Source organism: Phragmites australis, chromosome 21, assembly GCF_958298935.1.
Source record: "Phragmites australis chromosome 21, lpPhrAust1.1, whole genome shotgun sequence".
NCBI lineage: Eukaryota > Viridiplantae > Streptophyta > Magnoliopsida > Poales > Poaceae > Phragmites > Phragmites australis.
Genome location: NC_084941.1, coordinates 22883723 through 22907529, shown reverse-complemented (window position 1 = coordinate 22907529; position 23807 = coordinate 22883723). Strand labels below are relative to the sequence as shown.

The window sequence follows — 23807 nt, the reverse complement described above, 5'->3', positions numbered from 1 at the left end:
AATAAAACTATGATGGGCTAAAAGTAAAATAACAGGGGCTGAAAGGGGCTTTTTATGAAATCCAAAAAATCTAGGGACCTAACTGCAAAATTACCTATTTAAAAGAATTAACAGATTAATTTTTATTTAGAAAACCTAATTATGATGTCAGCATGATGTCAGCACGCTGATGTGGCTGCTGACTGGCTCGGCTCGGCTGACGTGGCCCGACACGTGGAAGGCACGTGGCGCTGACGTGGCTCTCATAAGCTGACTAGGTTAAAGAGGACACGTGGCATGATCCTATTAGCTAGCGAAGGGGTATCTCACCTTTTAATCATGGTCGTTGCTCTATGATCGGATGGTGGAGGGCAAGCTTCCTGGGCTCCGCCTCGGGACGACGATGGCGACAGGTCTCCACGGCGGCGCACGGCTGGAGGACGGCGGCGCACGGCGCTACAGTGTTGGGAGGCGACGGTGAGCAGCGAAGAAAGACCAGGTGCTGACGGCGAGTCCGTTTGATGGGTCACGGCGCGTCGGGGAAGACCGGAGAGGCTCAGCAATGACGGGCTTCAACGGCAGACGTCCAGCGGCCTCTGGAACTTGAACGCGGCAATGAAACTTGATTGAAGGTTGTCGAGGACGTTGACTATCGGACAGCAAACACGGACGTGAGGTCAGATGGCGTCGGCGAAGTGTGGAGAGGCACGGCGACGATGAGGGCGCTCGGTGGAGGTTCGGTGACAACGCAGGAGCCCTCTGGTGGGGGAAATCCGATGAAGCTTGGGGGCTTGGGCACGGTGAGACGAGAGGAGCCTCGGCTGGGGGTTGATTCGGATTTTATAGCTGGGGAGGGCGGTTGTAAAGTCGGGGGATTGAGTTGATGGCGTCGTGCGACGGTTGCCGGGGAAGTGGGGCGAGCGGGAGGTTGGGGGTGATCGAGCAGGGCCCACATGGCAGAGAGAGCACACAGAGAGGGAGAAAACATGCGTCACACCTTCAGAGCAGCCGGAGACCTGGGCCGGCCTCCCACATTGGGTTTGATGTTTGAGGATGCTGGCCGCAACTATTTAGAGCGTTAGTGAGAGGGAAGGATTTCCCCATGATGTTTGCTGGAGGTAGAGGTCGCAAGGGCTTAGGCCCGTTGCCCCGACACCGCTGCCCCCCCCCCCCTCGTGTGTAGTTTCGCCGACGCCATTTCAAGGGGCCATCGGGGATTCTTCATCGCTAGGGTGATGCACCATTGATGGCGGAGTTTGAGTCGGCAGAGTTAGCCGAGGGGCCCGGCGGCATGATGCAAGCCTCCGATCACCGAGTCGCTCTCCGTTGGATCCTTTCCCTACCAGGCACGCCGCCCGTCTCTCGATGTATTTGCCGGGATGTACGAGTGTCCGGCAGCCCTCGGTATTATGGGCACGTCCAGCCCTATGTAGACTTCCCTGGGCGCGTCTTCATTTAGGGCAGGAGCCTAAGCACCCCCGACCGCGTCGCCTACATCGTTGGTGGGATCTGCGCACTCCGGAGCACATGGCCTCCTCGGTGCCCCTTTTCACCGAGGGAGGCTGAGGATGCTACCGAGCGAATAGGCTTTAGAGGACAATTGTTCTATGAAAGTGCCATGGACGTCGTCACCGAAGTCATCTCGGGGCTGGGTCCAGGCACAACTGCCCCTAGGTTTTAGCCCCCAGAACCATCAAAAGGCGGCCTGCATAGCCGCGGCCTCAACCATAGCCCCTTGGGGTACAGCCAGCTCTTCGCTGTATTGCTACTAGAAAGCCTCAGAGCCAACTGCGGCCCCCGTGCCAACCACTGCTGGGGTCGTGACAAGATTGGCGGTAGCCGTCGGGCCCCCATTCCACCCGGTTGTGGAACTGGTTGTGGCACATCAAGTGCTTGGCTGTGGCTGCTACGCCAACCTTCACGCAGGTGTAATGGTGGAGCCTGTCGTCTAGGCCAGCGCCCAGGTGGTCTCCTTCTCTGGTGACATCCTACCTCTCCTTCTATGTTCCTCCCCACGAACGGCGTCGACTGTTGGTGAAAGAAAATATCTTCCACAACAAAGTGCGGTGAGAGCTCACTCATAGGAGTATCTCAAGCTTGAAGAAGTAGAGAGGAAACGAATGACCAATGCGGTGATGGTCAAAATCTGCTCTCTAGCCTGATAGCCACATGTTTGAATTTATAGTGTCATTCAGGGTGAGTATACAATCGTACCCTACCAGGATAATGATACATGTTTCCCCTATGCAACAAAGGCATAGAGCCGACCGGGTAACATGGTTCAGGCCTAGGTAAAAATACTACTCCCTCTGTTCAGAAATAGTATGCGTGTTCCTTTTACGCTCGGTCTTCGAAGTTTGATTTCAACTAATATTTTCTCACAAAATATATCATTTATAGCTACAAAACCTATATAATATGAAATTATTTTGAATTGTGAACCTAATTGTATAATTTTTATGCACTAGATATTCTTATAATTTGATTAAATGTTAATCAAAGTACACAAAGTTAGACTTTTTTTTAAAAAAATACAACTACTATTTCTGAATGGGGGAGTATAACCCTACTTGGAGGATATTTTCTAACCGTGGCAATAAGTGGTGGTAAGCTTAATCGTCCATTGCGACACCGCATTGTCCAACATGTCAAGTCGGTTACCACTCGCTCCTGGTATGTCAGGGTAACCATCACATGACCAGCCTTAAATGTGATCATCTTATGACAGACATCCAGTTTCTAGGAGTTCGCGACCTCCAAAGGTCAAGGATCTCCAAACCTTGAAGGGACTCCCAGGCTTGGTCTTCAGAACCGCTCCAAAGCGAGGGATCCGAGGGGTCATAAGCCAAAGTGCCTCCTAGCTTAGATTGACCGAACCAAGGAGCATCAAGGCTCAGCTAGCTTCCCAAGCTCCAAAAGTCGATGACTTGAGGAGAAAGCTCACGGGCTCTGAAGACCCTAGTTGCCGCAAGGGGTAATAGTCCTTGATAGTAACTCTTTACAATATCTACGGCTGAAATATTTCCCCAACATTATACATTTCCGGAGGGTGCCATAAGTAAGCTTATAGCACTATCTATACAGGTGCTATGGAAGAGAGAAAAAAACATTATTCACTTCTCTAGAATATATACCCTGTCAAGGTAACAATCCCAACTCACCCACTACCACCGCTGCTCAGCAAAGGGACATAGGGAGCCATTGCTCAACTATCTGCAGCAAGAATTCCATCTGGCACATCCAGCAACAACGGAGAATGATCATGCTATAAAAAAATGAATAGCAAACCCATGCATGTCCAAGTGCCCTTGAAGACAATGAATAACGACGCTAGGACGCCGAAATGTGTACTCTATTTGCTATCGATGCAAGGAATCGTCTGTTTTAAGCATTTGTCATATAAAACTTCCAGCAGAGAATGCAAGGCGAGGGCAACCGTACTGCTCTCCTTACAATCATGTTACACAAACATACTATTCCGGGGAAAAAAACAGACAGAGTCATCACATATCCATATTCCACCCATATCCAACAGGTAAAGATGCTTCTGCTTCCTTTGGCCAACATCAAAGAGCATCACAAACAAGCCCTAATGAGCTGAGATCATCCAACGAATTAATAAAGAAAACATCATTAGCATTTAGCAAAACAGTAGACAAGAAACCAATAAAGCTGTGTGTGGCGTTCACAAATCTTACCGCCACGTTCAAGAATCATTCATGTGGTCACCTGCTCGGTGATACTGGTAGTCGCCCTCCTCATATGCCTCACCTTCCTCAGGGCCCTCAGGTTCAGCATTGCTAGGTTGCACCTGATAATTGGCTTCCATCTTCCCTAACGAGTCAACACGATAGTACTCATGCTCATGCCGCTTTGAGTGCTCAGTTTCACGGCCGCGTCCATCTTGGCCATAACCATAGGCCTCATGACCTTTGTGTTGCTCATACTGGCTATAATCATAATCCTGCCCATAGTTGGACAGATTTTTGTCATGTTTTGGCACACCACTGCCATAGTCGGCATCCTTGTCATGCAAGTGACCACGGTCCCGTTCACGACTGGCACGCTCATAATCTCTGTCACGGTCCCTGCCCCTCTCACGATGGCGATCACGGTCCTTTTCTCTATCATTGTCCCGACCACGATCCCTGTCCCTATCTCTGTCACGGCGATCACGATCACGGTCACGCCCATGGTCTCTTTCCCGGTCCTTCCCTCGCTCCCTGTCCCGAGTCCTCTCACGGTCTCTATGGTGGTGCTTCTCTTCTCTTGAATCACGATCACGAGTCCGGTCATGTGAGCGTTCACGTGTCCTCTCATCACGATCTCTTTCCCGTACCTTTTCACGAGACTTCTCCCGATCCCTGCAGCAAAAAGTAATTTGACGAGGAAGCATGACATGAATACCGAAGTAAGATGCGAATGCAACAATCGCATTTATTTTACATGGCTTACCTATCTGCACGACGATCATCCCTCCTAGGCTCCTCTGATCTAGGGCGCCCAGCAGGCTGTTGCTCCCTGATAAGCAGAAACATGCAAGTGTAAGACAATAAGAACAGCCAGATATCCTACTCCCAACATAAGGAATCACAGCAGTACCCCAAAAACACACAACTTTCAGTACTAAACATTGAAAAGTGAATGTATTGCAATATCACATGATATGAAACCCCCTTTTGATAATACTACAGAGAAGAAGAGAAGACAAGGAATGAAAGATACAGTAGCAAACAAATATGTCCAGTAACATACAAAGCATTGGTGATCAATTAAATCCAGCGACTCATTCTATGCAAGGATAAAAAACGTAACAGCATTCTACAAATGATCAAGCAAGAAAATATGAACGTACCTAGCAGAATCCTTCTTGTCAGCGTTCTCACCACCAATCCTGCTTGATCCAAGACCACCACCCAATCTCCTGGGACGCCAATTTGGAACAGTTCTACCACGCTCCACATCAACTATTACCCTCTTACCATCCACTTTTTTCCCATCTGCCTGCTTGTAAGCATCTGGTAAAAAACCAAATTAGCAGAGAATGTAAGATGTTAGGAGTGACAAAGAAGCCTACACGGGACATTTGCCAAAACAAACTTACTTTTCATGTCCCGAGTGTGCATATATTCGATGAATGCATATCCTCTAGGTTTATTTGTATCCTTGTCAGTTACAAGCCGCACCTGCAGAGATCAAAGACAGTAATTAACAAATTTTCAAGAAGGAAGTTCTACTGAACTTGAAAAGATGATGTATTACTGGCTATCATTACATTTGTTTGTTCATTTTAGCATATTCTATGTTGCACGACAGAGGCATGATGCCTAAAACAGCCGTGCTAACCTTGTATATGTAGAGCTTCCACACGAGGAGTGAAATCCATCACAGATCAACACAGTTGGAGTAAAAAGCGATGTCTGACCGCTTGGCATTTGTTGGGAAAAACATTGCATTTCCCCTTACCAGGGAACTTACTAAAGGAAAAGGGTATACGAAATACTAAATACTATACCAAGTTACCCTCTCCATTGCGTATTATTTGTTCAACCTTCGCGATCAAGACGAACAGATAGCAACAGAAGTAACAGAAATTAATGTGATAAACACAAGTGAGTGATGTATACCCCTTATGCACAAAATGGATGAATCTTCAACTCTAGGAGTTGAGAGATGCCATTGGCATTATATCGTGTTGTTGTCCTCCACGAGAAGCAGAACTTTGAAGCAGCACTAGCTTTAATAGCCCATTGAAAGCAACTATAAACACTATACTCACCAGTGGACCTACCCGATTAAGCCCAGACTGTAGAAATGCTTGCCTGCAGATAAGCTGCTTTTAAAAAAATATAAAGTGATCTAAGCTTAATTGTGTCACTGTCAGAATTCTTCAAGCTTGTCTGCCACAGTTAATTGACATGTGGTAGATGCAATTTTGTGGAATGGGAAAGCGACTCTACCTTGAGCTGCCTTTGGCCGAAGCAAATTGTTTGCTCAAGGAAACAGAACATCTAGGATGCACACAGGTGCAACCATAGTTACCTGTTTGTGTATATTTGTTTTAAAAGCATCTTCATGTCTTTAATTGGTTGTACCAACAACGCACATATTAGATTGGCTTGCAAAAGGTTCAGAGCAAAAGACTAACCATTAGCAGCAGAATATATTTATGCCTTAACACTATATTACTTCACCACTAAGTGTATCAATCCCATCTAATCCCCAAACGGTTTAAAGATGGCTTACAAAGAAGGATTGTGTAAACTTCCCAAACAAAGGCATATATATACAAGTTTAGAGTACTTTCATTATATTACAATTAAAATCTATTTATATTTTCAAGTAACAGGAAATTATAGAAAGTAATGATCAATGTCATATCTCGGAGATCAGTTAAAATGAAGAGGTGAAGTAGTTAAGAGCAAACAGTAAATGTGTGTTCACACACGTGAAAGAGGAACATATTGTCAGCTTCACAAGGTCGACAGAGAAAATAGAACGATTGCTAGCAAATTTCAAAAAATTCGTTCAAAATGGTAGAGAACACTAGCGAGCAAATTTTTTTCTTTGAAAATAGAACATTTGCAAAAAAAAAAAAAAGACACAAACAACCACACCTAGTTCTGTGGTTACAGCAACAAGATAATGATATTCTCATGCCCAAATAGGTCTTGTTAGAGAAATTCACATGAACATATACACTGGCCATGAGACAGTTTTTTCTTTCCCGTTTTCACCAATGATGATGGTTTGCCAATTAAAATAATCGAAAAACCTTACCAAAGTACAATAACTTGTACTGCACTGGAATTTACCACATGTACTTACCCTTTTAACAGGCCCATAAGCTTCAAACTCCCGTTTAATCCTATGCTCGGGCGTCTCATAATTCTGCAAAAGTTTGGTAAAGTCAATACATTAAGTTACCAAATAACTTACCAACTATCTTATTTTCATGTGAATCATGAACACCTAAATGATGCAGAAAAATAACTTACAAGTCTTGCAACAAAGAGTGTTTTGTAAGGGTCTCCGGTGGCATTCGGGTCACTTTGTGGGTCATCTACATAAAAGTAAAGTAAAATCAGAATAACGGTGTAAATATATCCATCATCTAAAAAGAAAAGGAGCAGCAGTGTGGCTCACATTTCTGAAGTTCTTCAGCAACCATAGCTGCACCTTGCTCCAGCTTATTCATGCGGATCCTAGCCTTCTTTTCATCCTGCATACAGAACATATAATAATGGAATAGGAGATAGAATGGCAAAAGGGTACAACAATGATACAATATGCACCAATAATGCAGTTGAACTTATAATGCTAATAACACAAGCTACATGTTCCATGTATCATTAAGAGGGCCAGAATTATTGCAGAATATTTGTTTTATCTGTAGAATGATTCAGCCTCAGGAGTTACTCAGTTGAAAGAAGAGCAGCAATGCCTTTGCAAAGTGGAATAGATGATAACATCTCTCAAACAGTTTCAAGTATAATTATCTCACTGGCAGGTACTCAAGTTGTGCATGCTTCTTTCTAGCGTAAACAATGATGAACAGTCGTATATAACACCACTAAATATCACGTGCTCAATACACGCAGGTTTTGTAAGCAATCGTTTTTAAGGACGAACTTGCAAAGTTAAAGGACCAATTTGTTAGATGTGGTTTTCCTGCATCTTGAATTAACCAGAACAAAATCTTTTTAAAACAAAAGGAAAGACCCACTATTACAGTTGCATTAAACACTCAAGTATACCACCTCAAAAACCTAATTGAACATCTGAATTAGCGGAAATCCTACTAACATGCAACCATATCATTAGCATATACAGTAGAGACCACGGAACTTAGCACATCGAGTACCGCAGAACGACGGCATATGGAAACAAACATTGCCATAGCAATAACCAAAGGAGCGTACCCTTGTCTCGCACTTGGGCACCGGCGGGGCGTACTCAGGATCCCCAGGCTCGGCGAAGTGCGACACGAACTGCGCCATCCCTGCAACCAAATCAGCAGGCCACAACATCCATCAGTCGGCAAGCCAGCGAAGTCTTCAAAACATCTTCTCGCAAACCAAAAGAAGAAAGAAAATCCCCCGACTTCTCACCGGTGTAGGCTGGCAACTTGCGCTTCTCGAGCGGTGGCTTGTACTCGAGCGGCGGGCGCGGCTCGAAGAGCTTGAGCAGGTTTGGTGTGAGCCCCGTCGGGTGGATCTGCCCCATCTGCAGACACCAAACCTCGGATCAGAACGAATCAGATAGCTAGGGTTAGGGTTTAGCCGGGGGGGGGGGGGGATTGGTGGCTTACGAGTTTGAGCTGCTGGATGTTGGGGCGCTGACCCCCCTTGGGGCGCGAGTCCTGGTTCGGCCCCCGCATCGGCCCGCCGTGGCCGTAGTCGCCCATCGCGACGGCGACGGCGGCGGCGAGAGAGAGAGAGAGAGAGGTGCGAGGCGAGCTCGGCTTTTCCTTGTTGCGGTGGAGGCGGACCCCTGGAGCTAGGTCAAGACCGAGCGCCGGGGCCCACGCGTCAGCGTCCGAGTTGACGCGAATTCTAGACGGAACCGCTGGGTACATCACTGACTAGATGGGCCCACCGCGTGCTCCCAGGGTGAGGCCCCAGCAGTCGGCGAATCCGTGGTGGGAGATCCCGCCGCCGTTGAAAGGTCACTCGCGGCCGCGTCCGTCCGTCGAGCCTGCTCGTGCTCAGCTTAGCTCACGGCCATGAATTCTTACAGGCGCCACCACGACGACGAGCTCACGGCCATTGCAAGGCTGCCAAGATCGGACAGCTGCCTTTTCTTTCAGCAAACAAGGTGGGGAGACGGCTGGCAATTCTGAAGCAGAGGCTTTGCCCAGCAAACTGAATATGAGGCATTGCTCTGTGTTTAGAGAGCCAAAGTTCCTAACTGTTTCCTATAAAATAAGATAACGATAACAGAAAAAAGTTCCTGATGTCCATCAGTTTACTGATGTAAAAATCCTCCAAAGTTCCTAATGTTTTCGATAAAAAAGTTCCAGATGTTCACCAAGTTTACTGACGTAGAAATCCGATACGTTTCTTGGCATTGCAACACAGATGCACATGTCATTGTTTCTCAGGTGGCCAGTAATTTGGCTGCATCAACACGATAATGGAATCATCATATACAAGATCCAGGTCGGAAAAAAAGAGAGAAAAACTTACAGCCTCTTGTCACTCGTTACAGCGATACAGCACTCGTCAATGACCATGCATTGCAAGATACGATTTATGTGACAAGAACTATGCCCTCTCTAGCTGCAAGAAGAACCGATGAAAAAAGAACATAGAAGCGGTAGTGTCATTTTGTTCCTGATGATGCAGAAAAAGGTGGCATGCTCATCCTTCAGGCTCAATTGCAAGGCAGCGGTAGTGTCATTTGTTCCTGAAATATTTTTTGAGCCAACCTTGCCCCAGCTTCTAGATGATGCCAAAGAGACAGGGGTCTCTTGATGCAGATAAAGTGGGACATGTAGATTTCAGGTTTCATCACAACGGACTGAGAAAGACATTGATCGAAAATTGGTCTAGCAGGCAACAATCAGGCCACCAATTAGAACAGCTTGCAAAGCAGCAAATCTGGAACACGCAATACCACAACAATATTGCAAGTAGACAAAAGTTAAGACCAAGTAACAAGATAATTAATGTACACCAAAAGTGCCATACCACCAGAGCACCAACGTTCTCGAAGACTATTAAAAGGGCTATTAGCACGCCACCGTTTCACCACCAGGTGCAGGGGCATCAACTCTCAAATATCATCTGCCGACTCCGAAGAACCATCAGTGCGATACTTCTTAAGAAAGGAAAATAATCATCCATATCACTATAATCATCATCACTCTCTTCAGTACGACTAGCAGGTGGAGCCGGGCCATAATCATCCTCAGCATCTTCGTCGTCAACCACAAAAGGTTCATCTTCTTTGTTGCCTGAATCTAGCTCATCGGTCAATCTTTAGTGCAGAACTTCCAACTCCACCATAGCCGATCACCTCACCATCCGTTCTCCTAGAAGGAATATTGTGACCTTGAAGCATATGTGATGCACTGGCATCTTCATCAGCCTGAGAGCACATGAAAGATCGTTCCTGGGATGAACTTCTTCAGCACCCATGTCAACCCAGTCATTGTCCCCACTGAAAGTCTGCTACAATCAAAGGGTTAAGTTTGGTTCCTAGTTCATGCTGCTGTGCAGACCTTCTTGCAATCTTCTGGTTATATTGAACGTATGTCAAATCCTTCCACCTCTTGTACTCTAGCGGGTTCCTTTTTCTCATACGGATCTAGAAGGTATATGCAAAGACAGAAACTATGTAAATAAATTGTTGCTTACTAACAGCTTAGCCTTCGTGTACTGGTGAATTATTAACGGTGCTAGGTTACTTACAGACTAAAAGGTGCTCCAATCTTGCTCATAACCAGAGGTTGAATAACAAAGACCAACAATAATACGCGTTGCAAGATCATATATGTTACCAGTTTAGCACAAGACTTCTTTGATGATTCTGAAAACATGAAATGTAAGTTTTAAAAACCAGAATACCTCGAAAACTCTATAATTTTATGAACAATATATTTATTATACTACCTCCGTTTTCGTTTCCTCGACACCGTTGACTTTGACTGTTACAACCTATTTTCAGTTTTTCCAGAACTTAGCTAGCGGAAAGAAATAAATAAAACAGGTCAATTAAAAACCAGCTTAGGTTTAAAATTTCCTATAGTTTTCCCTTCAGTTCGTTTGTCGATTTGGCCTTACCTGTGGTTTTCCCTGAGAATTAGATGATTAATGAAGGAAAATCCGAAAGGAACTCTCTTGGACAGAGACTTCTTTTCCCATCCCAATTCCATATTCTTTTTCTCTCTCGGCCTTATCTATCTGGCCCATTCTCTCCCTCTCTCCCACATTCCTGCATGGGCTGAGCCCACGTTCACCTTCCCCCTCCCTCCCTTCTGGTCTCGGGCCAAGCCAAGTCGCAGTCCAATCCTTTCCGGAGAGAGCTCTCGGCTCCTCTTCCCGTAGGCCACCCCGGCACCTGGGCCAACTCAACCTCTCCAGCCCACTTTCTGTCCCCAGCCCACCCAGACTCCGGTTACGCCACGCCCATCCCTCCTCCTTTCTCTGCACATTGGGGCCCACATGGCAGAGTCTCCTCCTATCTTCGAGCGTTCTCCACCTGCACTGTTTATATGGTAGTTTAGGATTGATCGTAATCTCAGGATACCAACTTTATCTTTAGAAGAGACTTCTTGTTCTCAAATCTTTGTACTCTATATATTTCGTTCTTAATTTTTTTTTTAAAAAGAAAAGTTCCGACCTTTTGCATCCAAAGATGCATATAGCGCTAGTTGAATTATTACATCATCCTAACATAAAATTGATAGGGAAGTATAAATAGGAATAAATTATAAAAAGATTACATGACTTTATCCGACATATAATCTAAGTTTAAACCGCCAGCCCTTCTCGGTGAAAAGCTCCATAGCCACCACCTCCAAATTCTGGCACACCAGTTTGATATCTTCCCTTATTTCCTCCTTTTGTAACAATCTTCAAAATCTGAGCCAATAGGTGCCCTGAATAGTGCCTGCAAAAAAGAGATTGTTTCTGTTTTCTTAAAAACCAAATCATTGCGACAGAGCTAGATCGGCCAAAATAGAGCGGCTACCCCAACCAGAATTATCTTCTTTTTTTAACTCCCATGTCACTTATCCAACCACCTATAATATGATTTATGTTCGTAGGCATAGGAATCCCTAAGACGATCTGTATAATTTGCCAGATTGTCTTAGCCAAAGGAAACTTAAAGAAAAGATGATCAATACTCTTATTGAGATTGCAAAAGCTGCATTTGAGGTTCCCATTCCAATTTCTTTTGGCCAGATTATCTTTGGTCAAAATTACACCTTTTGATAAGTACTATAAAAAAATCTTTATTTTGAGTGGGAGTTTAAGCTTTCAAAGCATACGTGCCCCGGGGTAGAAGGGTCGATGGATCAATCTGCAATACATGGACTGAACGGAAAATTGGCTATTGGCATGTAGGCCCCCAACGAAACTTATCTGCTTCATTTGTTAAGTCAACATGTATTAACTTAGATATTAACCTCTGCCAGGCAATTAATCTGTCGCCAACAATAGGTCTACGAAAAGAAATATTTAGCGGTGTTGATCTCACTACTTCCGCTACCGTGTTATGCTTTCTCCTTACTATATTGTAAAGAGAGGAGAATTGATCACAGAGAGGCTTTGTTCCTAACCACGTGTCTTTCCAGAATCTTGTTTGAGTTCCATCGTGTACGTGAAAAGAACCCAATTTAAGAAAATCCCCCTTAATTTTCATTAACCCAGACCAAAAATACGAATCCCCTGGCTTTCCTTCAACTTGGGTGAGTGCTTTTGTACCAAGGTACTTATTCCTTAGTAGACGTTGCCAGATCCCATCCTCGTTTAGTAATTTAAATAGCCACTTACTAACGAGGCAAATGTTTTTTAATTTTATATTGGTAATGCCCAATCCTCCTTAATCACGGGGTTGATAGAGAATATCCCATCTAGAAAGTCTATATTTCTTTTTATGATTATCTCCTTGCCAGAAGAACCTCGACCTTATATAATCGAGTCTCTTAATAACACCTCGGGGAATTTCAAAGAAAGACATCATGAACACTGGGAGGCTGCTTAATACAGAGTTGATGAGTACCAATTTGCCCCCTGCAGATATAAGCTTGCTCAATACAGTACAATCCAACACATTAAGCCATCCTCATTCTCTTTCATAGTATCAGTTTAAGTTTTGGTCTTAGCTCCAAAATCATCGCTTCCGCCACGTCGCTTTTGGGGAGATCGATCTCCATGATCTCCGCCAGAGGTTATACAACTCGTAGCTAGAGTTCACACCGCCGATCATATCGATTAACCATCGTAGAGAATCTTTTTCTGACCGCTTAATTAGATATTTCTCTCGCCGGTCATTGATCGCATTTTTATTTGATTTTTCTCCCGCCGCCTGTCAATCTCGCACGCCTCTACTCCTACCTTAGCTTGATTTCGGCTCCTCCACGCGTCCCGGCACCGACGTCCGTCTCCGTCTCCCGCGACAACGCGCACGCGCACGGGTGTTTTTGTCTCCACACGCACGCGCCTGTCGCGTCATCCGTCCACGTCGCCCGGCTGCATCGCCACGTCGCCGACCACGCGCTGAATCCGGTTCTTCATGCGCCCACCTCCACACGCTGGTTCTGAACCGTGCCGGTCCATGCTGCATCCATTCAGCTCCATCCATGTCGCGCGTGCGTCCGGCTGCGAATTTTTTTTAGCCCTTTTTAAATTAATATTTTAATAATAGCCTGTCGGGACTTATATTTTCAGGAACTGACCCCTTTTGTCGCGCTAAAGGCTTTGGCGTGACTCACCACTCCGTCACGCCAAAGACTCTGGCGTGACTCTCGTGCCACGTCGGCGGGCGGTCCGGCCCATGACACGTGGCCGTGCCGACGTGGCAGCCCGAGTCGCGCCAGAGGGTGTGGCGCGACTGGAGTCACGCCAGGCTCAATGGCGCGACAAAGGCGCATACAGGCGCTCGGCTGTCTCCCCTCGGTCACGCCAAGGGCTCTGGCGTGACTCCAGTCACGCCAAGCCCTTTGGCGTGACCGAGGGCTATACAGACCCGGTGCCAGCCCTTCTCCCGCACGCAGCACACATACTTCCTCAGGAAGCAGAGGCAGAACCCAAAACCCCCGTGGCGCCCTCTCTCTGCATTCCAACCGATTTGGTGGCCCAATAGGAAGGGATTTGAGCAGGAAGAGGCGAAGAAAGGTATGTCATCCAATCCCTCCAATTTTTTTTGGTTAAATCGATTTGCATTGCAACTTTTTGGGTTGTTAGGGTTTAGAACTTGATTCGGTTGTTCTACGAAATTTCAACGTTTCGCTCTAGATCGGTGCTCATATATTGTGCTATGTACGTATACCAACGCATATCTATCGTGTAGATTTTGTTGCATGCAATCGGTTGAGCGTAGGAAATTGAAATTCGTATATATATATATATATATATATATATATATATATATATATACGAAATGTATATGAGGAACACAAGTTTTTGCATTTGTGAGATGATTTGTAGTAGAATTGAGATGAATAATGAGTAGCTTCGATATTCATGTAGTTTATCGGTATGACGTCGAACTTATGGCGCAAGCAAAAGTGGGCACATATCGGTAAGAAGTATCCCGATGTGAGTTGCAAAGATGCTCCGGTTCCCCCCGCCCTCCCTGTCCCGACTTGTGACTGTGGTAAGCGAGCCGTGATTCTTCAGTCGCTGCACGAAGAAACTGCCGGTCGGGCTTACTACCTGTGCTCGGATTATCGTCTGAGTGTTTTTTTGTTAAAGATAATGGTAGAAGGAAATGGCAATACTTTTGCATATGTGACATTTTAATAATTTGTAGGAGTGGGAGATGTGCTATTTCTTCCAATGGATAGATGGGCCCGATATGTATGATCAGAGGATTCTGCAGCTGAAACGGTTTAGTCAGTATCCGAAGCCATTTGAGAAGTTTGTTTGTTGGGTCCCCCCCCCCCCACCAAATCCCCCAAAATTAATGGATAAAGAGAAGTGGCAATTGAAGACTACACGTGTTGCGGATCCTCCATTGTGCAATTGCGGAAAGTGAAGCGTACTATGTGAACCTTCTGGGGGGTCGCCTTACTTTCGTTGCGAAGGGATGACTAGGGTAAGAAATGTGCAGGAGTCCTTGTTTACGATATGAGTGCGGTTGAGAAGATAGTGCCATCGGAACTTGGAGTGGGGTACTACTGCGGACATGTGGTTGGCAACGATATGGTTGGTTAATGCGTTGTATTTATATTTAATAATGCGCTATCATATTTTTAATTGTTGTGCATATCTATTTCCTTAAGCAGAGAACACGAAAATGTTTGTGGGAGGAGTACCTCGATAAAGGATCGGTTGATCATGAGATTGCATGGCAGAGTAAGCGTCCTCGAAACGTGCTGTCAAGCTATTTGGATAACAGGAAGAAAGAAACTCGTGATTACTACCATGCTTTGTATCCCCCCATGAGAAATACTACCATGACGGGTAAAGATGTTTTGGCTAATGAGGTAGAAATAGAAACAATGAAGGCGCTTGTCGGTAAGTTACCCATGGTTATCCCGGACGACGATGATGACGAGGTGTTATATGATGGGCTAGACGATTAGACGGAGCTGCACAAATTGTCTTGTGTCGCCTATTTATGAACGTGATATGTAATCCTTGTCGACGAGCAATGAATATTTGTATGTCGGACCTAAATTTAATGCTTTTGCTCATTTTCGGGTGTAATGTGGTAATGGATTTTGTAGTATTAGTTTGAACGCTACTGTCCCTTGCTCTCTGTCTCGCATAACTTCATGTTGGGATGGCACGGCGTTCTAGTTTTTCCTTGTAAACTTCGGTTGCAGAGTTTGTTTGTTTGTTAGGAGTGGCATGTGTACTATACTGCCACGGGCGCTGCCGTGAACGGTAATCCACGCCCTGAGGAATGAATATGCAAATATGAGTTGGATAAATTGAAATTCGTATGTAAAATGAGGCAGGGAATTTTGAACTCGGCAAAAAGCTGTTGATTGGATGCGAAGGGCGGAAAGAATGTGATGGAGCATGTTAAGAGCCATGTCAGCAAAGGATGGTTCGTCGAACTTTTACCAAAAAGGATACAGGTCACAAATCCCTGTAGCCCTGTGCTCTCTGTTACGCCAACCTCCCTGGCGTGACAATGTGTCGGGTCACACCGGGCCTTGCCAATTTGCAGTACCCCCCGGCATCATTTTGGGGGGGGGGGGGCGAATGCCGAGCGTGACTATGTACTGAGTCGCGCCAGGGCTCCTGGCGCGACAAAGTACACAGTCACGCCATAGGTCCTCAAAATCCAGAAAAGGCAGGGCAGCCAAGGAGTCACGCCACCCTCCCTGGCGTGACTCCTTACTCAGTCGCGCTAGGCACCGTTAAATTCCAGGAAAGGTGAGCTTCGGCCGTGGGAGGGTGGACCTCGGCGTGATTGCTCAGAATGTCACGCCAGGATCCATGGCGCGACTGAGCCGTGGATTCACGCCATTGACCTTGGCGCGACAAACTGTGCAGCAAACAGACACGGTGCAATTTTGTGAATTCCGTTGCGTTGGTTTCGGTGGTAACATTGTAAAGAAAGCTCTAATTCGTGAAGATTGGGATGCCTCGTTATGTCCGTAAGAATTTGTTTTTCCAATTGTTAAACCCGAGAAGGTAAAACGAATCGACTAAGAATTGAACACAAAACAAACTAAAATTCAACAATCATACTACGAAACCTGGATGACTTGCAAAAGTGACGACTCATAGAGCGTGACACAGAATTATCGAATCTCTTTAACATTCGAGACATTAAAGTGAAAACCAAGTCGTGGTAGCTAAGGTCACGGATTACAAACAAAGATGAACGGGACATGGTAAATTCGGAGTTTAACATTACATGTTGTCCTTGCAACCACAAACACACAAAACCAACTAGGGCAGCGAACATTGTAGTCGGTCACATCCCAGGGGTGTAGGGCTTCTTCTTCCGCCTTTCGCGGGCCGTGTTGGATGGAAGGACATTGTCACTGGCGATATCTGTCCTATCTCGGCGACGGCGTGGGGGCTAAGAAGGCTGGGTAGCGGGAGGGGCCCCTGCGAGCTGCGAGGACCCCATAACATCCGCGCCGTACGATGGGTCTCCATCGTCGGAGCTCTGCTCCTGTGGGGCCTTGCCTCGTGAAGCCGTCCCAACGGAAGTGGAGTCGGCTCCAATCATGCTGCGCGACTGGGTCCGAGCCACACTACTGCTGCGGGTGCGAGTCCGGGTGCCGTAATGCACCGGCGTCTGCTGCTGTGTCGAAGCACCCGTATGGCCAGCCGATGGATCCGAAGAATGCGCACCGTGTGCAAACGCCACATCGGGGGCCGTCATGCAGTTCATCTTGTAAGCAAGGCGACGGTAGCTCCTACGAACCCTCTGTAAAGAAATTGGACAAAATTACTGAGTGTGAGCACAAGTACGAAACATTTTGAACAGTTGTAACTTAGACAACAATTACCTCAACAAAAGCACGCAGTTGGCCAACCTCTTCTGCCGACCCGGGAGGGACAAACAAAGCTTGTCCAGCCTCGTTGGCTAGTCGCCCGAGCTGCTGTCCCTGCAAAACCGACGCAATACGTAAAATTGAGTACAAACCATGAAGGAATGAACGATGCGGCGAAATACGGATACCATGTAGTTATGAAGCGGAGCCCGCTCGGGCTGACTGCTGTGCCTCGTGATCTGGTCGTACTCGTCTACGAGGTCGTCCTCGTCATCAGAGTCCGGCAAGTTCTCCGCTTCAACAGCAACTCGTGGCGGCTTGATTGCCAACCTGGAAGAGTCATGCAACCACCTTAGGTGGTCACGGTACGGACCCGAGCGGTGGGCGGGTCCACCGTGAATGATTGTCTGCGCCCGGTTGCTCCATTGCACCAAGTAGTTGTGGTGCACGTCACGCCAATCGCGAGCGCCGCGTTGTTTCCTCCTATCAATTCTGCACGATAGCGGATATAACGTTACATACAAGGACAACATGAAATAGAACTTGGACCATGCAAGACGTATTAGTACTCACTTGTGCAGAGCCACGGACGTGGGTGTCGTGTCCGGAGGTGTCCGCTGCAACCTCCCGAACTATCTCATCACACGGTTTGGACAATGCATCTCTACAATATAAAAGCAAATTAGCAGGAGAACAGACCGCCAATACTCCATGTCCCGTGTACACAAAGGGCTTAGACCCATCGAAAGGATCTCGTGCCGGTCGTATGGCTCCCATGTCACCTGATGCAAAGCGTAAATGTCAGTTGGCTTATGCAAGTGCGTACCATATGAAATTCAAAACCAATCGCACTTACGTGGCTCTGCATGATGCAGTCTAGCTCGTTAGTGTAGAAGAGGTAGCGCCTTCCTGCATTTCTAGTCACTACCCGGACGTTTCTCCATAAGAAAGCAACAGTAGGGAGCGAGCCCTCGTCCTCGAACTGCCAAACCTGCAGGGTAACACACATAATATGACATTTGCAAATATCCCCAAAGAATACAAATTGCAACAAAACTTTAAAACGTACCCTGGGGGAGAAACGATCGGGTCTGCCAACCGGTAGGCGCTCCCACATCCAGACCTGCAGGAGGTACGCGCATCCACCAAGGTTGGCATGATCCCCACTACGCCAGCAAGCATCACATAACTGCCGGTATAGCCATGCTAACGTGGCTGATCCCCAACTGTAAAGGCCGACGTTCTCCCATTCCTCTCCTAGTAGCGGCAAGTACATCCACGATACTATGTTCCCACTCCCATCAGGGAACAAGTAGCCTCCAACTAGATGCCACAACCAAGCACGGGCGTACCTCTCGACGACATGGTCCGCTGCATCGTGAGGACATTCTGTAAAGTTCTGAGCTAACCAAGCAGAGCTGACGCCTGAAGGCTTCTTGTCCTTCGCGTCCTGCGCAGGCTCTGGTGGCCTACTCCCAACAATCATCTTGACCATGTCTCTCCACCCTGCGGGTTGCACATTCCCGCAAACAGGCTGGCCGTCGACTGGAAGCCCGAGTATCATGGCCACATCCTGAAGAGTGACCGTGAGCTCGCCGCAAGGGAGATGGAAGGTGTGTGTCTCAGGCCTCCAGCGGTCGACTAGCGCCGTCAAAGCTGCATTGTCGAACATGGGCAACCCGGTCATGACCAACCGGGCCAACGGTAGGAAGCCTGCACGCCCAATGTATGGGGCGTACCTCTCATCCCACCTGAGAGGGCTGTGAGTGCGAATACGCAGAGGAGATAACACCTGAAAGAATCATTGAAACTTCAAAATGTAAGTGACACATGCATCTTACGTAACAAGTAGAAGTAACAAGCAAGCATAAATCATACCTCGCCGTTCTCGACCATAAGATGTGCTCGGTGCTCCCGGTCGATACGAACCACTTCGTCCCGGGATTGATGTGTGCAATTGCATTCAAGATCCTAGGGACCCTCGCGTACGCCTCCTTCCAATCTCCCCAAAGTAATGCCATGGCATGTTGCTTGGCTCTCCATGCCTTCCCGTACAATACCCGGTAATTTGTGAACCCAACTATAGACTCAATTAGAGAGGCCACAGTCGTGTCCGGGTCCGCCCTAACGATTGGGGCGATGCGTCGACCAAGATAAGTTGCCATGCACTGGGAGTGCACTTGTTTCGGTCTTGCAGACCCGCAAGTGTGATGCTGTTTTACATTTGTGACCTTCCATCGTTGGCTGTCACCTGGGATACGCCGGACCCATACACCCTATCCACAACCTTTCTGGCACTTCACAGTGTACCTCTCCTTCGCATTCGAACGAACAACTTCGTACGGCCGGTGGTGCCGAACTGAGTAGTCCCTGAACCAAAACTTCACCTCATCAAGACTATCAAATAACATCCCCTTCTTAATCAACTCCTTCTCACTGTCTTGTTCCTCCTCCATCGACATTAAGCCATTGTCACATAGAGCATTCTTCGTCAACGAAATATCCTCGTAACCAGGCACCTCGGGCATATCCACATGTACCGCCTTCAGTGTCCTTACTTCCTGCTCCGTGTAAATTCCGTCCCACCAAGCCGTCTCCTCATTCTCTCCCACCTCTGCTCCCGCCTCAACACCACCGTGTCGTTGCCTAACATGTTCAACTTCTTCTGCCTCATCATCTTCTACATCATCCTCACTGTCGAAGGAAAATGTTTTCAGTTTCCTCTGCATTTTCCTGAGCCTCCTCATCCTCAAAATAATCATCATCGAAATCATTACATACAACTGCTAGGTCAAATTTATTTGAACCACCAGCATGTGCCTCCTCAATATATGCCCAGGGTAACTCTGCAACTGTACTATCCGTGAGTATGGTGGTACCAGCACCCTCTACGATAGTACCTGGAAGTTCCTGAGTCAATTGCTCAATAGGCTCAACATCCTGGCTAGTTATGCCCGGTACACCATCAACCGAAGGCATCGAGCTTCCGCCTACAGCCACATCAACTACCAACTCCGCGCAACAGACTTGAGAACCATTCAAGCATTCCTTATACAGCTTCTAGTCATTTTTCTGACGCCACCTCCATAACAATATAGTGCACCTTACCACCTCTGCCGGCATCCAACCTTCCCCGAACGGTAACATTACTCCCTTCCGTATCAACTTTCAAAACTTCCCTAACCCGAGCAACTATTTCATCGAAGCAAGGAACGCTCCCAAATTTCAACACTTCCTCTCGCATCTTATCGATCTCCCCAGTTGAACTAACCATGCCACCATAAAAAACACGGACAATGCGTTCCATCTACACAAACCATCCAAAAATTACACGTTTATCATCGCTATAGCACGTTAACAACCTACACATTAAACATTTCTATTCGACTACATTACATCTCTACAATGCATAACATCCTCCGCAAGCATACAAATACAAAAACTTGTGTTCCTCATATACATTTCATATATATATACGAATTTTAATTTCCTACGGTCAACCAATTGCATGCAACGAAATCTACACGATACAAATGCGTTCCTACACATACATAGCACGATTAATGACAACCGATCTAAGCCGAAACGTAGAAATTTCGTAGATCAATCAAATCAAACTATGAACCCTAAAATTGCAAAACCTAGCAATGCACACCGATTTAAGGGGAAAAAATTGAGGGGATTGGAGGAGGTACCTTCGTAGCTCTCTTTTCCTTCAAATCCTCTTCAAAACGGGCTCAAATCCGTGGAGAATGGGGTGGGGGAGGGGGAGCCGGCGTTGGAACCCTTCTCCTGCTCGCGGCCGGCTGAGGAAGAATGTGTGCTGCGTGCGGGAGAAGGGCCAGCGCCGGGTCTGTATAGCCCTCGATCACGCCAAAGGGCTTGACGTGACTGGAGTCGTGCCAGAGCCCTTGGCGTGATCGAGGGGGGACAGCCGAGCGCCTGTATGCGCCTCTGTCGCGCCATTGGGCCTGGCGTGACTCCAGTCGCGCCACGCCCTTTGGCGTGACTCGGGCTGCCACATCGGCACGGCCACGTGGCACGGGCCGGACCGCCCGCGACGTGGCACGGGAGTCACGCCAGAGTCTTTGGCGTGACGGAGTGGTGAGTCACGCCAAAGCCTTTGGCGCGACAAAAGGGGCCAGTTCCTGAAAATATAAGTCCTGGTAGGCTATTCTTAAAATATTAATTTAAAAAGGGCTAAAAAAAATTCTCCGGCTGCATCCAACCACATCGCACCGGCGCCTCGCACATCACCCATCCACACGCCAGTCTTCGTCAGCACTCCACGCGTCCCCGTCCGAATCAGGATTCCCCGTCTTCGTCCAGCACAGCCTCCACATCCAGCGCACGCCTGGATCTGCCCATGCAGTACATGCATGCATGTGGCGAGCAGTACTTGCATGCACCCGTACAGTACGTGTATGCACATGTATAGTACGTGTATGCACCTGCACAGTACGTGTATGCATGGACTCGTCTTCACCTATGTGGCACGGCTGGGCACACGGCGCTCTAGGGACACCTTCACGCGTCGCTGCCCTGCCACTCCGTTCGCACAATGCTCCATGCCAGTCCGTCTTCGTCATTGCCACCATCACCCGAGACGCCTCTACCTCGACCACCTCGCGCGCCTTCAGTCTGATAGCCAATTGCATGCGGTTTGTCCCGATCAACCGGCATGGCTCTCGTCATACTCAAGTACGCATGTCTCTCTCCCGAGAACTGGGGCTGCTGCTGCGTCGCCTTCGGGCCACATTGCAGCCACCCGTGGTTCGTGCCTCTGCAGCGCCACCACGCCCTTCCAGGCGCGGTCCGGCCGAACGAAGGACCCCGCCGTCGCCATACCTCATTATCCCGCGTGCCACGATGCTTCGACTGACCGACATCGCCTCTCTCAATGCGTCATCACCTCTATCGTTAGCGCCCTTGATCTTCCTCACGCTATTCGGGTGTTCTTCACCGGCTTCTTCGAGCACCACCACCACGTTCTCGGACACCGGCGTCACTGCTTTAGGCCGCTGATTTCATCTCTCTCTACCGCCTTCATCCAGGACAACCTCATTATCAACGTCGCAGTCTCCTCCCTGACCTCTTCGTCTACTCTGGCAACTGCGAGCTGCATCGGCATTTCTCCTCCTCGCCACTTTGCACACCGTGACCATCTCAGAGGCCTTCTCTGCTGGTCCCTTAGACACTAGCGCAAGGTTGGGCTCCCTACCTTTATGCATCCGATACTGGTAACCCCGGTGCGTGCCTTCATTCCTGATGCGTTCCCAGGCCTAGCAAACTCGGATCATGCCTCATCCTCGACGGTCTCGACTACGTTGATTTCGGCATCGACCTATTATCAATGATCACCTCGTCTATGTCACTGTCTTCTTCCCTCGGACCTCCCTGCACCTATCACCAGGCACCCTCTTGCGCATGTGGCTTCATGTGCAGCTCCCTCGACCACGGCAACCCCGACTACGGCTACGTCGACCACGGCTACCTCACGCATAGCATCCTCGACCATGGCTACTCGCCTCACTCTCGGCTACCTCGACTTCGGCACAAAGGGCTACCATCTGCATATGTAACTCATCGGGTTTTCTGGTCACAGCATCTGCATCGCGTTGTTTCGATTGCGGGGGGATGTTATTCGTCTTCCTCTCCAGTCTCATCGTCTTCGATGTTCTCGCTGTGATTGTGGGGGATGCTATAGTATATTTAGGAATCTACAAATATGGTGGTTTTGGATTGATTGTAATCCCAAGATACCTACCTCATCTCTAGAAGAAGCTTCTTACCCCCCCCCCCCCTCTCTCTATACTCTATATATTCCATCCTCGAGGCTCAATGCAATACAATCTAACACATTAAGCCATCCTTATTCTCTTTTAGTTCCGAATTCGGGAACGGAATATCCTTCGCATAATCCCGCCCAACTCCGTGTTAGTTATGAGGGGAGATCTTCCAGAAGCCTGCGAACAAACTCGAGATAAGCCTCACATCCGATTTGAATGCTATCCTCAACCGAAGACGCCTATTATCCATGACAGATTCGAATTTGAACCTCGCCACTGCCCCAAACTGAAATCCCAACTCACACCGTCCTCACCCATCCTCCTTGCAATGAACAACAACCACTAGAGAGCTTCCAGCGCTACTCCACCGCTAGCCAACACAGACACCATCTCTCGCCGTTGCATGCGCAGTACAAAGCTCTGCGACGTTCAGTTCCAAGTCAAGTGGGTTCTCGGTTGCATTTCTGTCAAGATCCACCACCCTTCAGAATTTATTTAATGTTTTATTTAGTAAAATAATTCAAATAAATTTTTTTTTGTTCCAATAAAATTCAAAAAAATCCTAGAAAATCCCATAATGCTCCATAAAATTCAAGAAAATAATTTTTTTGCCTAATTTCACCTGCCTTTTATCATTTTGCCCTGTTTTAATCTTCTGAGAGTCCAATCTTGTTTGTCGTAGCTTTGATTCGATCAATTCATTCACCAAGCTTCCTCGGAAATATTAATCTATCTGTTTAATTTATTATTGAGTGGTATTTGGTTCTTGTTTATTTCTGGTGTTTATTTGCCTGTTTGTGCGAGTAGACACTGACATCCTGGAAGAGCTAGGAGGATTGTAGGACCAAGACTTTGAAGATCCCACCGAGTATTGGGAAGGCAAGTTGTCCTTGATCATATTG

The 23807-nt window shown here is 47.4% G+C and overlaps 3 protein-coding genes and 1 long non-coding RNA gene across 6 annotated transcripts; all 4 read right to left on the bottom strand.

The window, feature by feature from the left end:
* Positions 1-3295: 3295 nt before the first annotated feature.
* LOC133903059 (U1 small nuclear ribonucleoprotein 70 kDa-like) lies at positions 3296-8465 on the bottom strand. Its single transcript, XM_062344404.1, has 11 exons — positions 8291-8465; positions 8091-8205; positions 7902-7981; positions 7126-7201; positions 6978-7042; positions 6808-6870; positions 5084-5165; positions 4835-4997; positions 4435-4500; positions 3678-4343; positions 3296-3576 (listed from the first exon to the last, which is right to left on the bottom strand). The coding sequence occupies exons 1-10, from the start codon at positions 8384-8386 to the stop codon at positions 3686-3688; spliced, it is 1464 nt and encodes a 487-aa protein (XP_062200388.1). The 5' UTR covers positions 8387-8465; the 3' UTR covers positions 3296-3576; positions 3678-3685.
* A 618-nt stretch (positions 8466-9083) lies between these two features.
* LOC133903778 (uncharacterized) lies at positions 9084-11005 on the bottom strand. Of its 2 annotated transcripts, XR_009907341.1 has the most exons (4): positions 10767-11005; positions 10596-10666; positions 10395-10512; positions 9084-10290 (listed from the first exon to the last, which is right to left on the bottom strand). It is a non-coding gene; the product is annotated as an uncharacterized LOC133903778 (long non-coding RNA). The 2 variants fall into 2 exon arrangements; XR_009907340.1 differs by having other exon boundaries at positions 10596-11003.
* Positions 11006-16695: 5690 nt separating this feature from the next.
* On the bottom strand, positions 16696-17829 carry LOC133903248 (uncharacterized). Its single transcript, XM_062344556.1, has 6 exons — positions 17825-17829; positions 17686-17780; positions 17548-17608; positions 17305-17446; positions 17132-17230; positions 16696-17049 (listed from the first exon to the last, which is right to left on the bottom strand). The coding sequence occupies exons 1-6, from the start codon at positions 17827-17829 to the stop codon at positions 16696-16698; spliced, it is 756 nt and encodes a 251-aa protein (XP_062200540.1).
* On the bottom strand, positions 17435-18867 carry LOC133903699 (protein MAIN-LIKE 1-like). 2 transcript variants are annotated; one of them, XR_009907329.1, is made up of 3 exons: positions 18186-18867; positions 17690-18107; positions 17435-17608 (listed from the first exon to the last, which is right to left on the bottom strand). XR_009907329.1 is itself a non-coding variant. In XM_062345140.1 (2 exons), exons 1-2 carry the CDS (start codon positions 18801-18803, stop codon positions 17895-17897), a joined length of 831 nt encoding a protein of 276 aa, XP_062201124.1. In that variant the 5' UTR covers positions 18804-18867; the 3' UTR covers positions 17629-17894. The 2 variants fall into 2 exon arrangements, 1 of the variants encoding a protein (XP_062201124.1); XM_062345140.1 differs by lacking the exon at positions 17435-17608 and having other exon boundaries at positions 17629-18107.
* Positions 18868-23807: the final 4940 nt, after the last annotated feature.

Excerpts from the sequence above, each read along its gene's own strand:
- LOC133903248 (XM_062344556.1), bottom strand. Across the intron at positions 17,609-17,685 it reads CCGTGGCTCTGCACAAGTGA|AATTGATAGGAGGAAACAAC; the intron begins GTACTAATACGT and ends GCTATCGTGCAG. Across the intron at positions 17,231-17,304 it reads CTCCGCTTCATAACTACATG|GGACAGCAGCTCGGGCGACT; the intron begins GTATCCGTATTT and ends TCGGTTTTGCAG.
- LOC133903059 (XM_062344404.1), bottom strand. The coding sequence starts at position 8,386 with ATGGGCGACTACGGCCACGGCGGGCCGATGCGGGGGCCGAACCAGGAC. Across the intron at positions 7,202-7,901 it reads TGCCCAAGTGCGAGACAAGG|GATGAAAAGAAGGCTAGGAT; the intron begins GTACGCTCCTTT and ends TTCTGTATGCAG. Across the intron at positions 4,501-4,834 it reads GACAAGAAGGATTCTGCTAG|GGAGCAACAGCCTGCTGGGC; the intron begins GTACGTTCATAT and ends TCTGCTTATCAG.
- LOC133903699 (XM_062345140.1), bottom strand. The coding sequence starts at position 18,803 with ATGACCGGGTTGCCCATGTTCGACAATGCAGCTTTGACGGCGCTAGTC. Across the intron at positions 18,108-18,185 it reads CCGATCGTTTCTCCCCCAGG|GTTTGGCAGTTCGAGGACGA; the intron begins GTACGTTTTAAA and ends GTTACCCTGCAG.